Below are 20,640 nucleotides of genomic sequence, written 5' to 3'. Positions count from 1 at the left end.
AAGATTTTGACATGTTTTGTAATTATATAATTAATCATATAGTACAATTAATATAGTATTTAAGATTCTGATAAAAACTTTTAAAGTACGAAAAATGCATTTGTAACTGAAAAGGCAACATTTAATATAAAATATTTTTTGGGTCAAGTTTTATCAAAGCATATGTTTATGTTTTATTTTATAACCGTCGTTGAACAGCCGACCCAATTTTTGGGCTTGCGACTACTAAAGTATTCTTGTACTCCGTAGCCTTGCAATTTTGAACCAATCCAGAAGACAAGGAAACTCCTGGATCAGTACCCCCAGAGGTTTTGATTTTTTTTATGGGAACATGGAGGACTTTGTAACTTGACTGGTTTAATGTGCACCAGTCATTATTTAATACACGGAGAGTCTTCGACCGGCAGGAATCAAACCCACAACCTATTGGACATGGGCCCAGTGCCATACCAACCAGGCATGTTTATGTCGTATATGTTTTTACTCATAAAATAGGAATTATTAATACAGCAACTGTATCAGGCTCTTACACAAGTGTCTTGTGTAGCCTTTATCACGGGCCTATTAACATAAAACCAGTAGTACCAAGTTCCATTATTAAAAAAGTATAGATGACATCAATAATAGTTTGGCGAATTTATTATGCTCCTCCTCTCCCAAAGGTAAGTATTTTATGTTTTTTCCATGATTTATGAAGCAGGTAAGTGTTAAAAATAAGTATTTTTAATCGAAATGTCTTCACACTATTACAATACATGAAATGTCTAAATTGAAAGAAAAATATTGTTTTATTGATTATTGTAGTGCTCTTTAATACACATTATGACTTTCATGGTTCATCTAATTGAATTTGGAATCAGTGTTCAGTTGTGGAATTTGATGAAAAACAAACAAAAAGTTTATTAAAACCTTTTTTTTTTTAATAAATTGAGAGATTATTGTTTATTTGAATTCATACTACAGAACTTTTTAGTTAATTTTAATAATTAATATTAATTTTTTTTTAAACCATTTTGATTTATAATCAAAATGCAATGATTATAAGCAATTTTTCTTTTCTTTTTTTTTTTTTTTTACAAATTTTGGTACTTATGATTAGCAGAAGGCAAAGAAATTCAACTATTTTTGTTTAACTTTTTTTTATGAACTTCCATTTGCCTCAGTTTTTAAAAAATAAAATTCAGCTTATACTTCAATTAAAATTATTATGCTAGGTTACAAGCATATTATTAATCAACAAAAGTGTGTTTTATTGTGCCGAAGGTGCAGCAAATTCTATAATATGATGTTACAGATTTACCCGTAAACAAATTTTCTGTTACCAAACAGACAAAGCCAAACGCTTATACAATAGATGCAGATTTTAAAATCTATTGCTGATGCTTTATATTCAATTATTTTTTAAAAACAAATTATTTCATTTATAGATAATTAAATTTATAGGATCATAAATAACTCTAGCCTTATATTGTTTACATAATTTTGTCTGATTTTATGATAAAATATTTTTTTGCAAATGAAAACTTGTTTGATGCTTAACTGCACACAAAATTAAATAAAAAATTTCAGCAATTAAAGAAAAAAAATTAACTGAAGGAAATCTGCTTAATATTAAAAATCTTTCTTTGAATATGAAGAACTTAAATCATTACCACTTTTCATTTTATACTTCCAAATCTCCCCAGCATATTTTTCTTTTTAAATTATGAATTATTTGTAAACATTTAAATTTTTAGATAAAAATTGCTATCAAAAAATTTAAATTTCGTAAATTTGTTTTAGAAAAGTAAATAATCTAATATTAGATTATTTATACTTCGCATTCTGTAATGTTTGAATTAATTTAATTCATAAAATTATGGGATGGAAAGCATAAATTTACTCTAAATTAAATCAATAAATTTTAGTAAAATCAAGTTTTTGGAGAACTAAGATATCTATCTCTTAAATATCCAGATAATACAAATCATATCTATTAGTAGTCCCTTACATATCAGAAGTAGGTAAATGATAGTACGCAAGTGATATAATTACGTAAATGATATTAAGGTTATAGGCTCTTAATATCATTTACGTTGGGAACAGTATAGCCAATTCTGGCAATAGTGTCATTAAACTATAAATGTAATTTGATCTAGAGAAGATTGATCCCAGTTTGAGCCTTATAGTAAACACACTTCTCTTCAAATATAAATTATTCATTTAAAAAACATATCAAATCAAAATTGAAAACTTTCATCTCTCATGCTGTAATTAAAATTTCTTTTAATAGAGCATTAGAGTTCAATCAGAGTTCTTCTAAATAAACAATTTAAAATCAATTTTAAAAATGAAAAGTAATATTAAATTACTGGGGTTAGGCTTTTGGAGGTCATCTAAGAGAAGACAAAAATAGAAAACCATTTTAACTAGTATTTTGAAAAAGAAATCAAAATTAAGATTCTGAAATTTAGAAAATATTTATAAAAAAATTCCACTGTATAAATATAAAATTTTATATGTAGAAATAGATTCACTGTCTAGAAATAGATTCACTGTCTAATAAACATAATATCTAAACAATTGAAACTTCATTGTAGAATTATCTTCTATGTTATAATTTTTAATAATTAAGTTTAAAGTTCAGGAAATCTGCATAGGTGAACACATTCTGGATAACTATTAATTTAATTAAAATCCAAGTTTTCTTTTTGATTAAACTTTTTTTTTAACATTAGAACTTAAGGAAAAACATATAAATATTGCAGCTACGGTCTTATAAGGGAAAATATATAAATATTCATAATTTAAAAAATAATTAAGAGCACCCATGAACATACTCTGATTGTCAAACCAATTTCAAAATTAATAAATCAATTTCAGTTAAAATGAAATAATAAACTCAGTAAAGAAAACAAAAAAATTTTATTGATATATTGGTAAATATCTAAAAATTAAAAAACATAAGACAATTTTCTTAAGCACAAATCTTCCAAAAGCCAGATTAATGGAATTTTTATTGCAAAAAATTCCCAATAAACGCGATAACTTTTTCAATTTTTGCAACCAAAAGTGACAGTCAACAGCCAATCAAAATGTCAAAATCTAATCACCCGGATGTTATAACGTTCTTGTTGCCATTCCGTAATAAAAACTACGGAAATTTTATTATCTCTCATTTTATTTTTCGACATTTTATTTTTATTGAAATTACATACATTTGCTGACTTGTGTGCTCAATATAGGCTTATAAGTCATTGCGGGATTCGAACCCGCCACCTCCACGCTTAACAGAGCTTTTGGACCGGCGATACCGCTCGGCCAGGGAGGCCCTATTATTATTTTATGCAATCCTAATTTAGTAGCCCCATTTTTACTCAAAGGCGCTTTGCTTTTACTAAATGCTTTTCATTTCCTCAATTAAAAACCTTCGTTAAAGTTTCCTCGTTATAAGTGAAATTGAAAGTATTCCCTTGTAAAAAAAAAAAAATGATGTAAAATATTCCACGCTGGCACGTCTTCAGAGGGGTGATGAAACCAGAACTAGAAATTTCTATGACCAATGAGAACTCGCCACGCGTTTGTTTTTCCTGTTAAATTTTTGTTTTCATTCTTTCATTGCCCAACGAAAGTTTCGCCTCTCTGAATTTGGGGTGGTTTTTGTCCATTATCTGTAGGACTTGGTATTATTTATAAATATTTCGTTTAATAAACAACGAAATGCCACAGTTAAAGAAGTTATCAACTTCTCCGAGCAATATTTTGCCGAAAATAGATTTAAATCTGAATTGCGGTAGTGACACCAAATACCCACCATCGTATTTCACACTCCTAATTGAAGATGAGAAATCTCTTACCAGTGATCAAGAAAGTGATGTATCAGATTCTGTACAAAACCGCCCTAGAAAAAGACAAAGACTGGATCATTTGTCTCAAGAAGAAAAAATAATGCGCAGGTATTATTTCAATCAAGAATAACATGTATGTTTTTATCACCTTAACAAACCATATGTTTATAAAGTAGTACATGAAAATTGGGCTATCGGCGTATTTAATACATTGTTTTAGCACTGTGTTAAACTTTAATGTAATGTGTTAAACATTGTTTTTAAAACAAATTGTTTTATTCACCATGGCAAATTCTTCCTACTTAAATCACAACTACCACTTAGTAAAATCAATCCCAACGACCTTATAAATGGAAGACGATGTTATTGCTTATTTTTTTATCATTAATTAGTTGTTTTCATTATACTTTTAAGAGATTGACTGACTTCATTGTAGCAAATTTAATCAAATTTCACTATTAATGCAAAGAGGGCAGGTACTTATAACTGAAAATTTCATCAAATTTAATATTTGCCAAATTGAGACTTCATGAAACCAGCTTCTGAAACTATAAAATAAGGCTAAAAGTGAATTTAATATAATTACTTATTTTTATAATTGTTCATATCACGAACAAATAGTTATGTGTAAAGCACACAAATGCAATGAAACTTCTGTGACAGCACACAAATGCAGTGAAACTTCTGTGCCGGGGAGGGGGGTGGCTACGAGCTATACCTTTCGAGTTGGTCCCTTTCTGTGGTGTTTTTTTTTTGGTGTCTCGCGGGCCACTGCCTGGAAGTTTCCACGACTTGGAGATTATTCTGCCACAGATCACGATACGGAAATCTCCCCTAAATTGTTATTGAAGATACAAGATTTTTTACACACAATTTAAATTTTAGTCTGTGCAATTTTCCTGGTGCGAAAATGCCATTTTTGTTGACATTATGAAAAGACGGATCAATGAATAAAATTTGGCATTTATGAAAAGGATACCAACTTATATAATTATGTGTAACCAATCATGAACAATAGAGCTATTTTAAATAAATACCTAATACACAATTGTTTTTTTTTTTTTGTTTAAGTTTGCATTTAATTTACATCATGAAAAGTTTTATTAGTTTTTGAGGATGAGAAGAGGTTTGTTTGAGATGCTTAGTTTTTCAATGCACAAATTATCCTTCGCATTTTGTAGATGATCATCACAATAAAAAAATAATTAATAACCGTAAAATCCATAGTGAATAAAATGTATAGGAATATTTAAAAACCATGTGAAAAATCATTATCAATAACTGCCGAAAATCAATTTATGATACTATCCGCTTAAATTAAGTGTGTCATAAAGTGATTATCTAAATCAGTGTTTCCCAAACTTATGACTTTTGCCTACCCTTTCTAAATTTTTCGTAACGGTGTGTACCACTAATTAAAAAATTAATGTATTTTTTACTATAAAAAAATTGCACAAAAGTTAAAAATCATAATTGGCTGTTGACACCACTAATTATTAACTGTTAACTCTGGAAAAAACACCCAATAGAAAAATACGTGATCGTAAATTTTCGTGGCTAGCTTTGTTTTTAAATAAAATCTTTTGAAATTATCGTTTGCTGTAAGATATTTAGCATACGAACGCGTACCCCCGCTAAATTGTTCCCGTACCCCTGGGGGTACGCGTACCACACTTTGGGAAACACTGATCTAAATGCATGATTCAAGTATTACGTGTAAAATTCTGTAGAAAAGTAAAGCTTTTCTGAAGAAAAATCATTTGCAAAAACTCTTAACGTTCAGCGACAATGTTGCTGTGTCGCTGCTATTCTTCCACAGGGTTGGTCTCACATCTTGTCATGCTCAAGTTTCTCTGGAATGAGTTTTTATTATTTTTTTTAATAAAGGAATTATAACTTATGAAAGATCAAGGATGAGTTTAAGCGCATTATTAAGTTGGGAAGTTATTAAAGATTTAGCTAAAAAAAATACAACAGATGCAAAGTTACAAGGTGACTAAAATATTTTATTTTAAGTAGTTCCTTAAAAAATATATCTGTAGTTAAATTTTACTGTAATTAAAATTTAAATATTTTTGATTTAAATATAATAAAAATAAATGATAATACATTTGAAACTTTTATTCTAGATTAAAAGAGTTTTATTGTAATATATAGGTTAAAATGTATGATTTAAATTTTCTTAAACTGGAATAGAAATTCCAGTTTAAAATCAAAGATATGTCTTTAAGATGTGAAAAGAATAAAGACATATCTTTAAATATATATCTTAATGATAGAGACATATCTTTAACTACTTAAAAGCAGGCTGAAATGAATTAATTTCACAAATTGATTTAATTTTACAAATCTTATTTTTTCTAATTTTACTGGGATAAATAAAGATTGTGAGTGTCAAAAAATATGATGTTACTCATGTATTTATGAATTTACTGATATATTTAGATTGAATCTTATCTAATTAAAATAGTGCCATTTTAACTTAGTATTGCTAGTGAAATTGCATACCTGCCAACTTTTACGCATTTGCCGTAAAATTTTATTTCAATATTTAAAGTGGTCGTAAAGTGTGTAGGGTGACCTAGGGTAATTCCTGATCAAAAAATGCAAACATCTATTTTGTAAAAAAAACTATTCGAGATAGAATTTTAATATTTACTGGAAGTTTGACCTTTTGTTTGAAAATCTAATTAGAATTTAAAAGATTTTAAAATTTTGGTGATCAGGAATTACCTCTTCTCTTGGTCATTTCTGAGGTAATTCCTGATCACCAGTTTTTATAGTAAAGGAGCTGTTTAAAAATAATTATACAGTGGTAATTAACAAATGAGACATCAAGATCAAACAAATAAACCCAAAATATATGTTTAAGTAGCTAATAAAACAATTTATTGAAAACAAGAATAAAGTATATTTTCCAAAAATCTTTGCATCGTGCCATACATTTTAGGCAAGCAACCAACTCTGTGCTGCTGGAATATAAGAAAGAGTTCCCACTTTTGCTGGGTTTTGTAACTTCATTAAGTGAGAGTGTATAGTTAAGTAAGCTCTGCAGCAGCTCTCACACTGAAATTTTCATTTTCAATTCACTAATTTTGCTTTCTAGAATTTTAGTATCCTTTTTAGGTTTATAATTTCTCACCATACTTATATTAGGCTAAATTATAAACTTAAAAATTATTCTAACAATGTACAAACATAAAATTAAGATGGAAGCAAGGTTAGAAAAACCAGAAATGGTGCAAATCGGAACACATTTGTCTTGTATACAGTTAAAAAGAAATTTTGTGATTACAGTTAAAATATATTTTATAGTTGTTCCTCTTAATAAATACGAAATGTTATTTAAGAGAAGTCAATTAGCTATTTATCAGCTATTTTTAATGCTATTTATAAAAAGAAATGACAATGATCAGGAATTACCCCAGTGATCAATAATTACCCCTTCTGTAGGGGGCAACATTTGATATAGTTTCCTATAATGCAGAAATGTGCACATTTTGAAACCCATCTTTGAAATGGAAAATACAGAAAGCAGTTTAAAAGATACTTTTGTTAGATTAAACAAAAAACTATTAAGTAAATGTAGTTATACTTTAGTAAAGTGTACAAGCATTCTTGTCCATGTCTCAAATTTTAAAGAAAATAATTTTTTTTAAATAAAGCTTAGATGATCATTATTTACATCAGAAACAGAGTGATCGTGAATTACCCCGGGTCGTCCTAATTCCTATATATTCCTTGCATTTATAAACTTAATTTATTGTCTTTTTGACCACCACTATTTTTAAAAAATAATAAGCATATATATTAATATGTAATACAGTCCTAGTAGTCCGCATAAGTTTTTTCAAAATACAGCGTATGTTTCTGCCTAAAATTGTAATTTAAATTACATTTTTCTTCCACTGGGGAATATGATCCTCGAAATAATTAAAAGTTGGCAGGTATGAAAATGTGTTATAGTTTTTTTTTTTTTTACTTAATTTATTTATTGACCCATTAAAGGTATACTTATTATAGAACAAAAATCAATAGTTTGGGTACTCTTTAAAAACCAAAGAACGTGAAGCATGCTTAACTAATTGTCATATTCTTTACAAACTAAACGAATTTTAACGGCTTGTTTTATGGCTCCACTTTTCAAAAAATGCTCTTTTTCTGGATGTTTAAGAAAGCTCAAAGCGATTAAAGTTATTTTCAGTATACCTACTGGTTGAGCATGCACTAATACAGAAAGTTTTGTTTCTTATATCAATGATTAGATATGCTACAAACTTTATTTTGTAACTGATGTAAATGTGTTTTTTTTTAAATTTTATTAGTTTTAAGTAAGTGTGTAATTTGATAATTTTATAGGAAGTTAAAAAACAGAGTTGCTGCACAAACAGCTAGAGATAGGAAAAAGGCTAGAATGCAAGAACTTGAAGAACAAGTTTCACGTCTTGCAGCAGAAGTTAGTTTGTATATCTGTTTTGTTAAGAATTTTTATTGAAATCATACATTAATATATTGAAACCAAAGTGTGCAAATGCACCATTTCCATAAATATTTTTTTTATTAACACTGTGACGTATATTTTTCACTAATTTTATTTTTCTGCTATTGTCAAGGGTTCTTAACAATGCAATAAAATTAATATTAATTCAACTGGAGTAAACACTTACTGTTAAGAAATTTTTAAACCATTAAAGTTTTTTTACTTAAAATGAAATTTTTTGAAATGTTGTATAATTATTCCTTTTGAGATTTACTTTGTTTTTGTGATGTATTAAAGTTGCAAGTCAGTAAATAAAAAAACAAATTTCATAAAACAACAAGCGTTCAACTAAGGGTTTGTTTATTGATTTGGTGAATGATGAATTTGCTTGTTACAATTTGCTTTAACTTATTAAAGGAAAATAATATATAAAGAAAAGATTTATAATTTTTGAAGCTCCACAATTCATTGAACAACAAAAGTGAATACCTTTAAACATGAATAAATACGCTTTTAATACTGATAAATTATGTTATGGCATAAGGGTAAATAATGCATTATTAAAGATAATAATAACCTATTTTATATAAATAAAACAAAACCTTTTCTTCATTTTGTTTCTTGTTCAAAAATTAAAATTATAATTTTTCACTATATATAGATTTTATTTTTAATTTACATAATTTGGGTAAATAGATTTTGGACAATTTAAGACAAATTATTAATTTGGACAGGACGGTTTAAACTGTGGATTAATCCATTCTGTTCTAGATCTTGCCAACTCTGAACCAAGCCGTTCTTCACCACACCTATAGAGGATCAAATGTGGCGAGGCGGTGCGAAATTTAGCTGTGGTTTCTGTTGCGATCTGTGTCCATTTATTCAAAATGGTTCATGGAAGTTAAAATTTAAAAAAAAATTCAGTGGTAGCGTATACACTCAAATATTTATACTTAAATAATTTCACCCTGAAATGTTTGATTTTACAATTATCTATTTGTATCTAAATATCTGTTTATAAAAGTAACTCATTTTTTATTTTCAGAAAAAAATTTTATTAATGAAAACAGTAGAAAGTATGAAAAGAATCCAAACTTTGGAGCAAGAAAACTCAGAACTTAAGCTTCGTTTAGGCGTAGATGTAAACACCACACAGAAGGTATTAATCTCTTTAATAAAAGACTGTTTTTCTTCAAATAAGTGTTTATTTTAAGTATATTTTATTCATAAGTTTATCTGCTTCTGTGTCTCATCATAGTTAAAAAAAAATATATACATATTTTTCTTCAAATTCAAATGATACATTTTAAAAATTTCTTTGCTTGTAAATATACCGTTATACTTATAATTTCAAGAGATTGTACTATTGAATGATTATTATTTTTGATTTACAATTTATTTATAACACAATTGCAAATCAGAACACTGTAAATTGTAATCAAAACATTGTATAACACAATTGTAACCCAATCATTAATTTACTTAATTTTAAATTTTCAAGTTCCAAAAAAAAAAAAAAAAAAAAAAAAAAAAGCAGAGCACCCTGAATAACTTTTAATGCAATGAGCAGATCTTCATGTTCTAGGACTCAATCTTAATGATTCAAGGGAGGTGACCTCAGATATGCTAAATAATTAGTGCAAACAATATTTTGTGCTATGAAAAGGTATACAAAAATATACTTTCTCTGAATATTGAACATATCATTGAATCATTGAAAATTGAACATATCATAAAAATAAATTATAAGAATAAACATAACAAACGTAAAAAATCTGTATATTTAAAACTAGATTTCTCGGGAACTATTCAACCGATTTAACTCAAATTTTGCCATGTAAAATTATATACTTTAAAGTGGCAAAAAATTATAACTTAAAATTCAATTTTTTTAGGACTATTTAAAAAAAACAATCAATATTTAATAAAAATTATATTTTGCTTGGAATTAATATGAAGGGGTCCAATCTTAGCGCTCCTGATTAAACTATGTAGACCATATTTCACAGATTACGGCTACATCTTATATTTTTAGGGTTAAAAATCCGAATCCGCCAAGAGAAGAAAAAAGGTACGTTAATTCAAAAAAGTTTGTATACATCAATCAGATACAGAGTTTTTGTGTCTGATTTCGTAACTTTAAATATTGTATGCACTAATTGTTTGAGGTCACCTAATTTTCATGTACAAATTTAGTTTTAAAAGATTTAATAAACTGCTTTGCCAATGATACAGATTCAAATCTTATAGAGGCTTTAGAATGTAGAAATTTGTGTTGAATGATTAGATAAATTGGTTTTGTAATTATGTTTAAATATTTCTATTTTTTCTAATCTTTTTTTTTTTTTTTAAATTTTTAAAAAGCATGCTTAAACTCTAAGGTTATTGTACAATAAATTAGAATATTAGCTTTAAATTAGAACTGCTTAAGAATTAAAATTTGTAAAAAGTGAATGGTTAGTTTCTTTTGTTGTTCCTTTTGTTGCATTTTTGCTTAGTTTATTGTTTAGTCACTCATTTCAGGATGTATTTGTTGATATTTTTCAAGAAGTAAATAATTTTTATCATACTTCATAAAAATGTAATTGCTGTTGTTTTTTGAGCTAAACGTGATTAATATTTCTGAAAAATATATAAAAAAAGTTAGTCTTGGCAATGTAATAACTATTTGTCTTTATAAGCATAATTAGCAGCTATAAAATGACAAACTGGATTTTGACGTTCTAAAAACTGATATTGAGCCTTTGGAATTATTCAAGACTATACAATGATCATTTTGAAATAAAACTATATTTTTAATTATATTAGCACACTGTTGACCGGTCACGAGTTAACTTATCTTTGAGTAGTTTTCGTGTAAAATTCTCTCTCAACCTAGTGTTAATTACTTTTAAAGTTTCCATTGATTGTATTATAACAGAAAAGTATATAAATGCACAACTTATGAACATCTCTAACTTATGAAAATATTTATAGCATATGTTTTAATTTCTTCTGGGATTTTTTTAAATTTAAATTGAGTGTCATTAATAGTTTTTGGTTGTGATAAACCATGTTATGAATTTTAAAATAATTTAAAATTAACTTCATTTCAATAAGTTTCTTTAAAGAGATATAACCAAAAGTATTATCTAAGTGTACCTCAACAATTGTTTACATAGAAAGCCTAAAATTGCTTTTATAATGGTCTACTTTTGTGTATTGAGTAAACCTTTAATTGAATTATTTCAAAATATTTCATAGTGTTTAACTATTCCATTGAACTATTAATTAATGTTTTCAATAACAATTCAAATATATTCACCTTTGTTCCTTAAATGTGCTGAAATAATAATAAAAAGGAACTACTGTATACTTTAAATATGCCTTTATATTACTTTATAATTCCACTTAGCATGGAAATAAACTCGTAACATTTAAGTTTTATTTTAGTTATAATTTCACACTGTGTTTGTTTTGTATCAACACCCATTATCCACCAAGTTTTTATGAAATATGCATTTCTTGTTTTCTTTAATTCATGAATCAATATTAATTTTAATGTATGTAAGACAAATTATGATATTGAATATGGAGGAATGAAATCCTGCAATTTGACAAATTCTCTGACAATGACTATTCTCGATTTTGAGGTGAAATTGTGTTTTCCCCTGACAATTCACTGACTTTTTTTTTTCTTTCCAATCTTGTTTTCGCGGACAATTCTTGGGGCTTCGAATCCGTCATTTTGCTTTCATATGATATCATTGTTCAATTTTTTGAATTTTCATTCCAGATTCAAAATTTAAGAGGATCTGAGTTAAGAAAAGATTCATGCTTATTTATTATTTTTATTTCGCTTTCATGTTATAAGAAGTGGCAAAAGTTAACCGTGATTTTAAATAATTGTTACTAATTTCTTTTCTTATTTTGTCTGCTTTTTTAAATAATGGGTTGGAAAAAATTAACTACTCAAATTTGGATTCAAATAGATGTGTTATAACTCTTTTAAGATGCTTCATTTGTACCAATAATAAAAACTTACTCGTTTTATTTCACTAAATTATAAATTTTAGTAGTAGTAATAGTCCAGACAAGATCGCAATTTGTATCATACGATTTTAAGATTACCTATCGTGATTCTTGTAAGAAGTAAATTTTTTTTTTCTTGAATTAGTTGCTATAAAGGTGACTATTTTTCTATCGACGATTATTTGAATATGTAGGCAAGCATTTGCAGCAATCGGAAATTAAACAAAAATAAATAAAAAAAATATTGCAAACTAAAGCAATCACTTAAAAAATGATTCAATTTTTTTTTTGGAAAAAGAGAACTCAGCACCAAAATTTTAAAAATGATGTTATTTATGCTATAAAATGTGAAATTCTTATGGAATAAAAAATAGTTATCTAAACAGTTGCTGATTATCGTGTAAAGGAGTTACCATATATTTCTACTTCACAGTTATTGACATGTTTCACAGGACTCTATCTAGATTAGATTATAATATGAACATAGTGATTCAAATTGTGAAAGTTTATTTTCTTTTCTAAATAACTTAAAAAGTCATGTTACTGATTTATTTGCTATAAATCACGTAACAGTACTTATTGAAAGAAATGGAATATTAATGTATGTTCTCAGTAGTTTTAATTTGCTAAACCAGGCAGTTTCTCAAGTACTGTCTCTTATGTGAACTGAAGAAAAATATAATATTCTGGCTTTATTTTTTCTATTCGTGATTTTACTTTTTACTAAATGTTAAGTACCAATGTAATCATTTATATACCAAATTAGTACACAATTTTATGTTAACACATTATCTTAATTTTATGTTAACACAAGTTTATTATCTTAAATTGTTTGGAATTTATTATTAAACGATTACATGTGCGTAAAATTTACTCTCATGGAAATTCAGCTTTTTTGCCTTTTGGCCAATCTCATCCCTGAGTGTTGGAAGTACAGGTGTTCTGTACCGTATGTTCTACAGATTTATTTTATGATTGCTCATGGTCTTCTCTTCTTATAGAAAAAACAAAAGCATTAACTAACAAAAAAGTATGTTTTGAAAGGAAATTTTCTGGTGCTTGTGATAAGAGCTGCAAAGCAAAGTACTAAATTAGATTTAGATAAAATGCATAAATAAATTTTCTTTTTGAAGTTTCAGCTCCTGATTTTGTGTTCTATTATACTTGTATGTATTATGTATCTACGAACCTTTTTAGGTGAACGTTAAATTCAAATTTTATCTATTAACAGAACAGTTTTGGAATATTAATCATTAAAATAGTTATATAATGAATAAATTGTTATTAAATTTTAATTTATAGTACCATTAAAATAAAAATTAAATCTTTAATTAGATTCAATAAACATTAAATCTGAAAATCGTTATAAGTTATGTGTGACTATTACTGAAATCATAATTTTCAAGTTGGCATCTCTGTATCTAAAATGTCTTTATTATTTTGCAGGTAAAAGTAGAGAATATTGAGAAAGAGCTATCTTCCACTGTGTTAGAAGACAACAGATCCCTTGAGCAAGCCTCGCTCATTAATGGAACTCAGCTGAAGGGACAGGATCTGCAGATTCTTTCACTCTGGATGATGCAGTTCGTTTACTTGCCTGTAATAGCGAGGTAAAGCCTTTCCTTCAAAACAAAATAATGGTCTCAAATCTATACTGTTTCAGTATTAAAATGTCTTTTTCCCTCCTTTTTTAGGCAAACAATTTAAATAACTTATATATATATATATATTAATATTATAGTTTGAATTAGAAATACTGAACCAAAAAGTTTATGAATTTTATTTTGAACTCAATGTTGATTTCATCTATAATTTGTAATCAACCCCTCTGCAAATCCATTAAACACCTATATCTTGTTAGCAGCCCCCTAAGTCTCCTGAAGGCAATACTCAATGAAAAATCTATGATTTTAAATATTAAAATATGTAAAAGAAGAATCCTTAAAAAATATTTTTATGCACATATTCAAATAATTAATGTAGAGCCCTGATTATTCATGTGTAGATTATCTACGAGTACCTCAAAGTAATTAAAACTTATATTCAGGGTATCCGCGCTCCTGGAAAGTCATGAAAAATCATGGAAAGTCATGAATTTTGGTATTGAACAAAATTTGTCATGAAATGTCATGATTTTAACTATTTTTTTTTTAAGAAAGTCATGGATTTAGGTCGCTGACAAATCTAATTTCTAAAATGGAATCTAAAAATACCTCCCCCCCCCCCATTTCATGATGTTCTGAATATCTGAATTTGTAATAAAATCCCCACTCACAGTCATATTTTATTAAAATATAAAATGTTTTTATCATGTTCTTTATAAGTTATGGTGTTCTTTCAAAAAATGAAAGAAAAAACATCATTTCTAGAGCGAATTATCTTTTAACTTTCTGTGATTTCAGAATTTTTGTGTTTTTTATTTTATCAATTTAAAATTCTAGCTGAAGCAAGCCAGTCATTGGCGAGTTTTTTTTATTCTGAAATGAGAACTGAAAAATCAGGAGTATTTCTTTCCTTTCGGATGAACAAAAAAAGTATCTTTACAATATAATTCTGCAAGAAAAAAATTTTTTGCTTTTGTATTTTTTTCAGCTATTTTATTGTTTCAACTCTTTCTTTACTCAATTTTTATAAATTTGAAATCTTTAAACATGAAGATGCAAAGTACAACAGTTCTGGTTATACCTATCATTTCAATTTATGTTATTATAGTGCGTTTTTGAATTTCTTGTTGCATTTTTGTCGGAAAAAATAGTAACTTCGTTAAGTCATGAAAAATTCTAGGAATTAGTCATGAAAGTCATGAATTTAAAAATCTAAAATTTAGCAGATACCCTGTATATTGCACAAGATTAATCATTGATTTTTTAATTGTGCACTTAAGTGGTATGAAATTTTATGTATGATCATGAACACTTTTTATGCAAGTACTAATTTTTTTACTATCTTTTCCCCCCGATTTAAATGTAGAACAAATATTAATGTTTTATGCTAAAAATATATACACATATCTGTAGATATGTGTGAAACACATATGTGTACACATACATATACACGTAAATGTATGCACATATTCGGCATTGCGATGTATTTTCACTCTAACATCGCAATATTTCAATACATAGGGATGTTCCTTTACTCTAATATTTTTGCATTTCGTAATGTGTTATTTCGAATTCTTGCACTTTTTGATTGATAATTGAGGCAATTATATTATAATAAACTCAATCATCAGTTACTTTAAAAAAAAATGCTATAAATTCGTCTAGTTATCAACTATAAATTGTTTTTTTTTTTTTTTTTTTTTTTTTTTTTTTTTGAAAAAAAAATCATTAAATTAGACTAGTGACATGATACATTAAAAAAATTTTCAATAACTTGTGCAGGAAGGGGTGTTTGCGACTCAAATTAGTCCACCACTGCCTATGTCATTAAATAATTAATTATGAATCTAAAAAATCAAAATTAAAATGCACATTGAGATCATTCATAAAAATCTTCATAAACAGAAACGTAAAAACTTAGCTGATGAATTGAGAAAGATTGAAAATTTAGAAACATCTGGCGCTAAAATGCACGTAACTTCTCGATCCCACTCCCTTTTAAATTTAGTTCATTACTATCAATAATTTTAAAAAAAAAAAAAAAACCTCTTTGCGCAAGCATGTGGTCATTCATTTCATGGTCGAGAGAAGCACTCATCATGAAACCCTCTTTGTATTTTTGGAAATAATGCTCATCATTGCATTTATAGACATTGACGCCGTCAATGCATCATGAAGCCACCTACCCTGTGGCACAATTTTTTTGAGCTATCTGCGTCGAAACTCTCTAGTACTAATATATTTCTGTAAGATACTTTTAATATTAGCAAACATAAATGTTGCTAATTTAAAATAAATATCATAAAACAATAATTAAAGAAGATTTAAAAAATACCCTTAAACAGCTTCAGCATACAATTTTTATGTTACTGGTTCACATTAGTTTGTTTCAGAAGCACTGCCGTAGTAAACAAAAAAAAAAATTTTTTTAAAGTAAAGTCTCTTGGTAAATAAATATTATTTTGTACTTAGGCAACTTTTTCAGTTAATTATTATCGTTACTTGCTGAATGCTTCTTTTTGAAATAAAACTAACTAATCAGTAATGATCAATATTTCAAAATCATGCACAAATTAAAAAGAGATGTGCGGACACAATCATTCGGCATAATTCTGTTGCTCAAGACCAACTCCTGAAAGTAAAAAATTACCACAATCAACAATTTCCCCCTGTACTCATAGTATGTATCTTGATATGTATGTTAGTATATATAGTACTGTGTGTAAGAAAAAAATAATAAACCTATATATTTATGTGATTCTCTTATTATACTATGTAGTATAATCAAGTTTTTTTTTTAAGCTTTTACTAGCATGGAAATTTTCCGTGTTACGGAAAGAGGTAAAAAATAGTCCAGTCTTTAAAATATAACTTGTGAAATATAATGAAAGTGCCTTATTTTAAGAAACTTTTTTTTAATTTATTAATTTCTGGTTTTAAACAGTGTATTTATTTTCTCTCAGGGTGATGACCTTCTTGATTTGCTACAGCAGTGTGGGGAAGATCTTATGGAGTTTGACTTCATTGACACTGACAGTGGAGAAGTGAGTAGTGCTCCTTAATTGTTTTCTTAAGATTGGTCTTCATTTCAGACAATCTTATTTCCAACATTCCTTATTTAATCATCAATGTTTTCATGATTAAATAAGGAATGTTGGAATAAACTATACCAGATTTATATCGTTTATAAAAATAAACTATACCAGAAATGATTCAAATGTTAACAATACAGTTAAGTATATAAGCAGAAAAAAATTAAATGTAGTGGAAAGTTGTCCCATATCAGGGATCTGTTTAGAAGAAATTTGGGTCCGTTAATGGACCCTTCACAAAATATTTTTTCATAAAAGCGGACCTTTCACAAATTATTTTAACTTAAAAACAGACCCTTCACAAAAAGGTTTTTTGCAATAACAGGGCCCTATTTGCACAAATTCACAAAAGCGGGACCCTTGATGAAAGAATGTGACTTAACGTTTATTTTACATTCACAAATTACGAGTAATTTTTTCACAATGTCTGGACACACCTCTGCATATAGAGAATATAGGAGTAAGAATATAGGGAGGGTAAGCTAGATTTCCCATAAAATAGGTTTTTGAGGTAAACAAACATCTTTATTTAGTTAAAAATAACAAATAGGGTATAGTCAACATCAATTTCATACAGCAAGGTATAAATAAACAAAGTTTTCCAATCACAATTTTGGCAGCTATTATTGCAGGTTTCCACCTGGTTTTTAAAATCTCGAGATTTTAATACTACATTATAATGTGCCGCAAATTCCAAATTAAGTATTTAATTTAAATACCACTAATGTCATTTAATTACCCACTCGATTAGCGACTATTCAAATTTAAATCGATGTGGTTTTTTATATTAATATTTTCATATGGTTTTTTAATTCTTAATATTTCAATTCAAAGTTCGGTGAACTTCGAATAGCACATTTAAAGAATCCCATTTTTACGCACTCTGTTATTGATGGCTCACTCATAATCACAAGATTATTTAGGATAGTGTCTTTGTCACTTATTGCCACGAATTTTTCATTTCGAACACATTTTCAACAATGAAAGATTTCCACTGATTAAATTTCTTTTTTGGTACAAAATGCTATTATGTTGCATGATCATTTCTCTTTTCCTTTCGAAAACCCTTTTTTTTTTTTTTTTTGATTTTCCCAGATTGGCACGTCTGTAATATTTCAATTGTAATGTGAATTAGTACCTAAAATTTTTGTGAGATTACCTTAGCACATATATTTTAAAAAGGTGAATTAAAAATTTTAAAGCACAGAATACAGAAATAATAAAAATAAATATTTCGATGTATGCAGTTTGCAATTTATTCTGTTATAAACCTATCATCAAGAGCTGATTTATTAATAATGAAAGGCAATTATGAAGGGGAAAAAACGCACTAAATTTTTTTCAGTTTGGTTTATTTAAAAAAATTCATTCATTCGTTTTTTTTTTTTTTTTTTTTTTTTTTTTTTTTTTTTTTTTTTTTTAAAGAGTTAGGTAAAATTATAATTCTGATTTTGAGATCTTCCCCTCAGACCAATAAGATTGAGTCCTATAATGATAAAGATCAAAAGTTATTTAGGGTGATCCCTTTTTTGTGCACTATACTTTAGTTAAGATCATGCGATTACTCTCATTTTTTAATATAGATTTAAACATATGAGTTTAGCGGACAATAATAAAATATGAAAATACTATGTAAATTCTTTATCCCTTTTTTATTGGAGTCATCTCTTTGAGAATCAGAATGTTTCAAGACACCCCAATTCTAGATTATCTGACTATGACATTGTATTATGTATATTTTAAATTCATACATATCATTCGTACATAAATATATGAAAGCACAGTTTATATACTTAAAACTTTTCATGTATGGGTAATCTAACCTTCAATTCCATTTTACTGAAATGTGAGTTTAACTTAATTACAACTTTGGCTACAAATCTCAATTAAAAGGTATTTATCGTACAAATAATCTAACTGCTAGTAGTTTTCATAGCAGAATCCACTAAAAAGTGTTATTCTTCATTGAGATTGTCGGTTGGCATTTTGAATACATTCTTGACTAATGACTATAAGGAATAAATACTAAAAAGTTTAGTCAAAATATTTTTTTTAAAAATGAATCTATATTTTGTCATTATTTTGGAGGATTTCGAATAATTTAGCCTTTATTTATTATTCTGAATGAAGAATGCTCATCTTTGATATGAATTGGGCAGACATAGTTCACTCTTATACAAATGTTTACCTCTAACCATTGCCATAGCTGCCAACTCTACTGGAGTTTTCCAATTTTTGCCTGATCTACTGGTGTAATTAAAATTATCCTGGTTTTTGTATATTTTAGAAAATTCCCTAAAATTGAGGTTTTCCTTAAAAAAATCCCTATTGAAATCTAATTTTTGTACAGATTTTCACTTTGCTTGTTTGAATATTTAAATAAGTATTACTAATACATTATGAAGCGAACCTTATTTATAGAAATCAGTTCAAAACAATTTTTTGTTCTAAAATAGTTAGTTTATTTTTATTCAGAACTCTCTTTTTAAATTAATAAAAAAATCTTTTAACTATTGTTGATGAATTAAAAGCCTTTTACTATTTGAAATTATGCGATGAATAATTTACATAATACATAACATTTCAAGTATGTTTAATTTCAATCATAACTGGAAAATATAGCAATTTTTCTATTTTGGTCACTATAAAAATCCCTGAAATCCCCTATGCGTAAAACATGTAAGTACATTATGTAATAATTTTCATGAAATTTATATTTTGTAAAATCTACTGGATCTTTTCCTATCCATGTTGGCAGCTATTGCATTGCATATTTCTTCAAATAAAATTTTACTTTGTGTAGAGTTTTATATTTACAGTGTTCAAAATATAATTCCAAGTATGATGTATCATTTCAGCAGCAAGTCTTGTACACTGAGGAAGTGGTGGGGGCCCCATCAAAAAGCTTGGAATCCAACAAAGAACTGATTCATTTTGACCATATCTATTCCAAGCAGGAAGACTCTGTCCTCGAGGACAGGAGTCTCTGCTTATCCTTACCAGAAAGTGAATTATCCACAAAGGACAGCCATATTCCTCCTCCGTTACTGGTGGATAGCAGCATTCCTATCATTACCATCCCATCAGAAGAACCCTGTGACGACGTCATATCATTCTCTTTCAACGACGAGCATTTATTATCTCCTCCCACCAACGAACCCTGCTCTAGTCCTGCATCATCATCGAGTGATGCGGGATATGATTCTTCTTTCTCTGTACCTTCTCCTTGTGGGGATGCTGGCAACCCGTGGGACGATACGTTAACAGAGCTGTTTCCATCTTTGGTTTGAGATAGTTTTTTATTGTTATTATTATTTTTTTAAATTATTGAAGATAGTCTACTTGTTGTATATATTTATTATATATATATATCTATATATATTGGTGCCTTTGTGAATAAAATCACTTTGCTGAGTCAAGTCTGTTATTTATTTATTTGTGATGTGACAAGAAAGGATTAGTATCAGAGTTGCAAAAAAAAGCCAGAAAAACCCAACTTGCGTGGGTTTTTCATGTTTATTTTTTTTTTCAAAAGAGAGCATGGATAGGTACCTTATTTTTAAAAAAAAGCTTATATTAATATTAATAATTAAGTGTAATTTTATAAATTGACTTAACATATAGGT

General features: G+C 27.5%; 1 protein-coding gene across 3 annotated transcripts; it reads left to right on the top strand.

Moving 5' to 3' along the window:
• Window positions 1–3,314: 3,314 nt before the first annotated feature.
• On the top strand, window positions 3,315–20,433 carry LOC107444128 (X-box-binding protein 1). 3 transcript variants are annotated; one of them, XM_043051940.3, is made up of 6 exons: window positions 3,315–3,935; window positions 8,187–8,283; window positions 9,353–9,466; window positions 13,765–13,928; window positions 16,886–16,966; window positions 19,876–20,433. In XM_043051940.3, exons 1-6 carry the CDS (start codon window positions 3,700–3,702, stop codon window positions 19,940–19,942), a joined length of 759 nt encoding a protein of 252 aa, XP_042907874.2. In that variant the 5' UTR covers window positions 3,315–3,699; the 3' UTR covers window positions 19,943–20,433. The 3 variants fall into 3 exon arrangements, with proteins under 3 accessions (XP_042907874.2, XP_042907873.2, XP_042907872.2); XM_043051939.3 differs by having other exon boundaries at window positions 19,873–20,433; XM_043051938.3 differs by having other exon boundaries at window positions 19,870–20,433.
• Window positions 20,434–20,640: the final 207 nt, after the last annotated feature.

Source organism: Parasteatoda tepidariorum, chromosome 2 (assembly GCF_982258835.1).
Source record: "Parasteatoda tepidariorum strain Cologne lab strain chromosome 2, Ptep-v5.0, whole genome shotgun sequence".
Lineage (NCBI taxonomy): Eukaryota > Metazoa > Arthropoda > Arachnida > Araneae > Theridiidae > Parasteatoda > Parasteatoda tepidariorum.
Note: the sequence above shows the minus strand (reverse complement) of the source record. Positions and strands in the feature narration are given on the sequence as shown.

Bases quoted from the DNA above. Each gene is read 5' to 3' on its own strand.
- LOC107444128 (XM_043051938.3), top strand. From the start codon at position 3,700: ATGCCACAGTTAAAGAAGTTATCAACTTCTCCGAGCAATATTTTGCCG. The intron at 13,929-16,885 runs GTAAAGCCTTTC...ATTTTCTCTCAG, and splicing joins TACTTGCCTGTAATAGCGAG to GGTGATGACCTTCTTGATTT. The intron at 16,967-19,869 runs GTGAGTAGTGCT...GATGTATCATTT, and splicing joins TTGACACTGACAGTGGAGAA to CAGCAGCAAGTCTTGTACAC.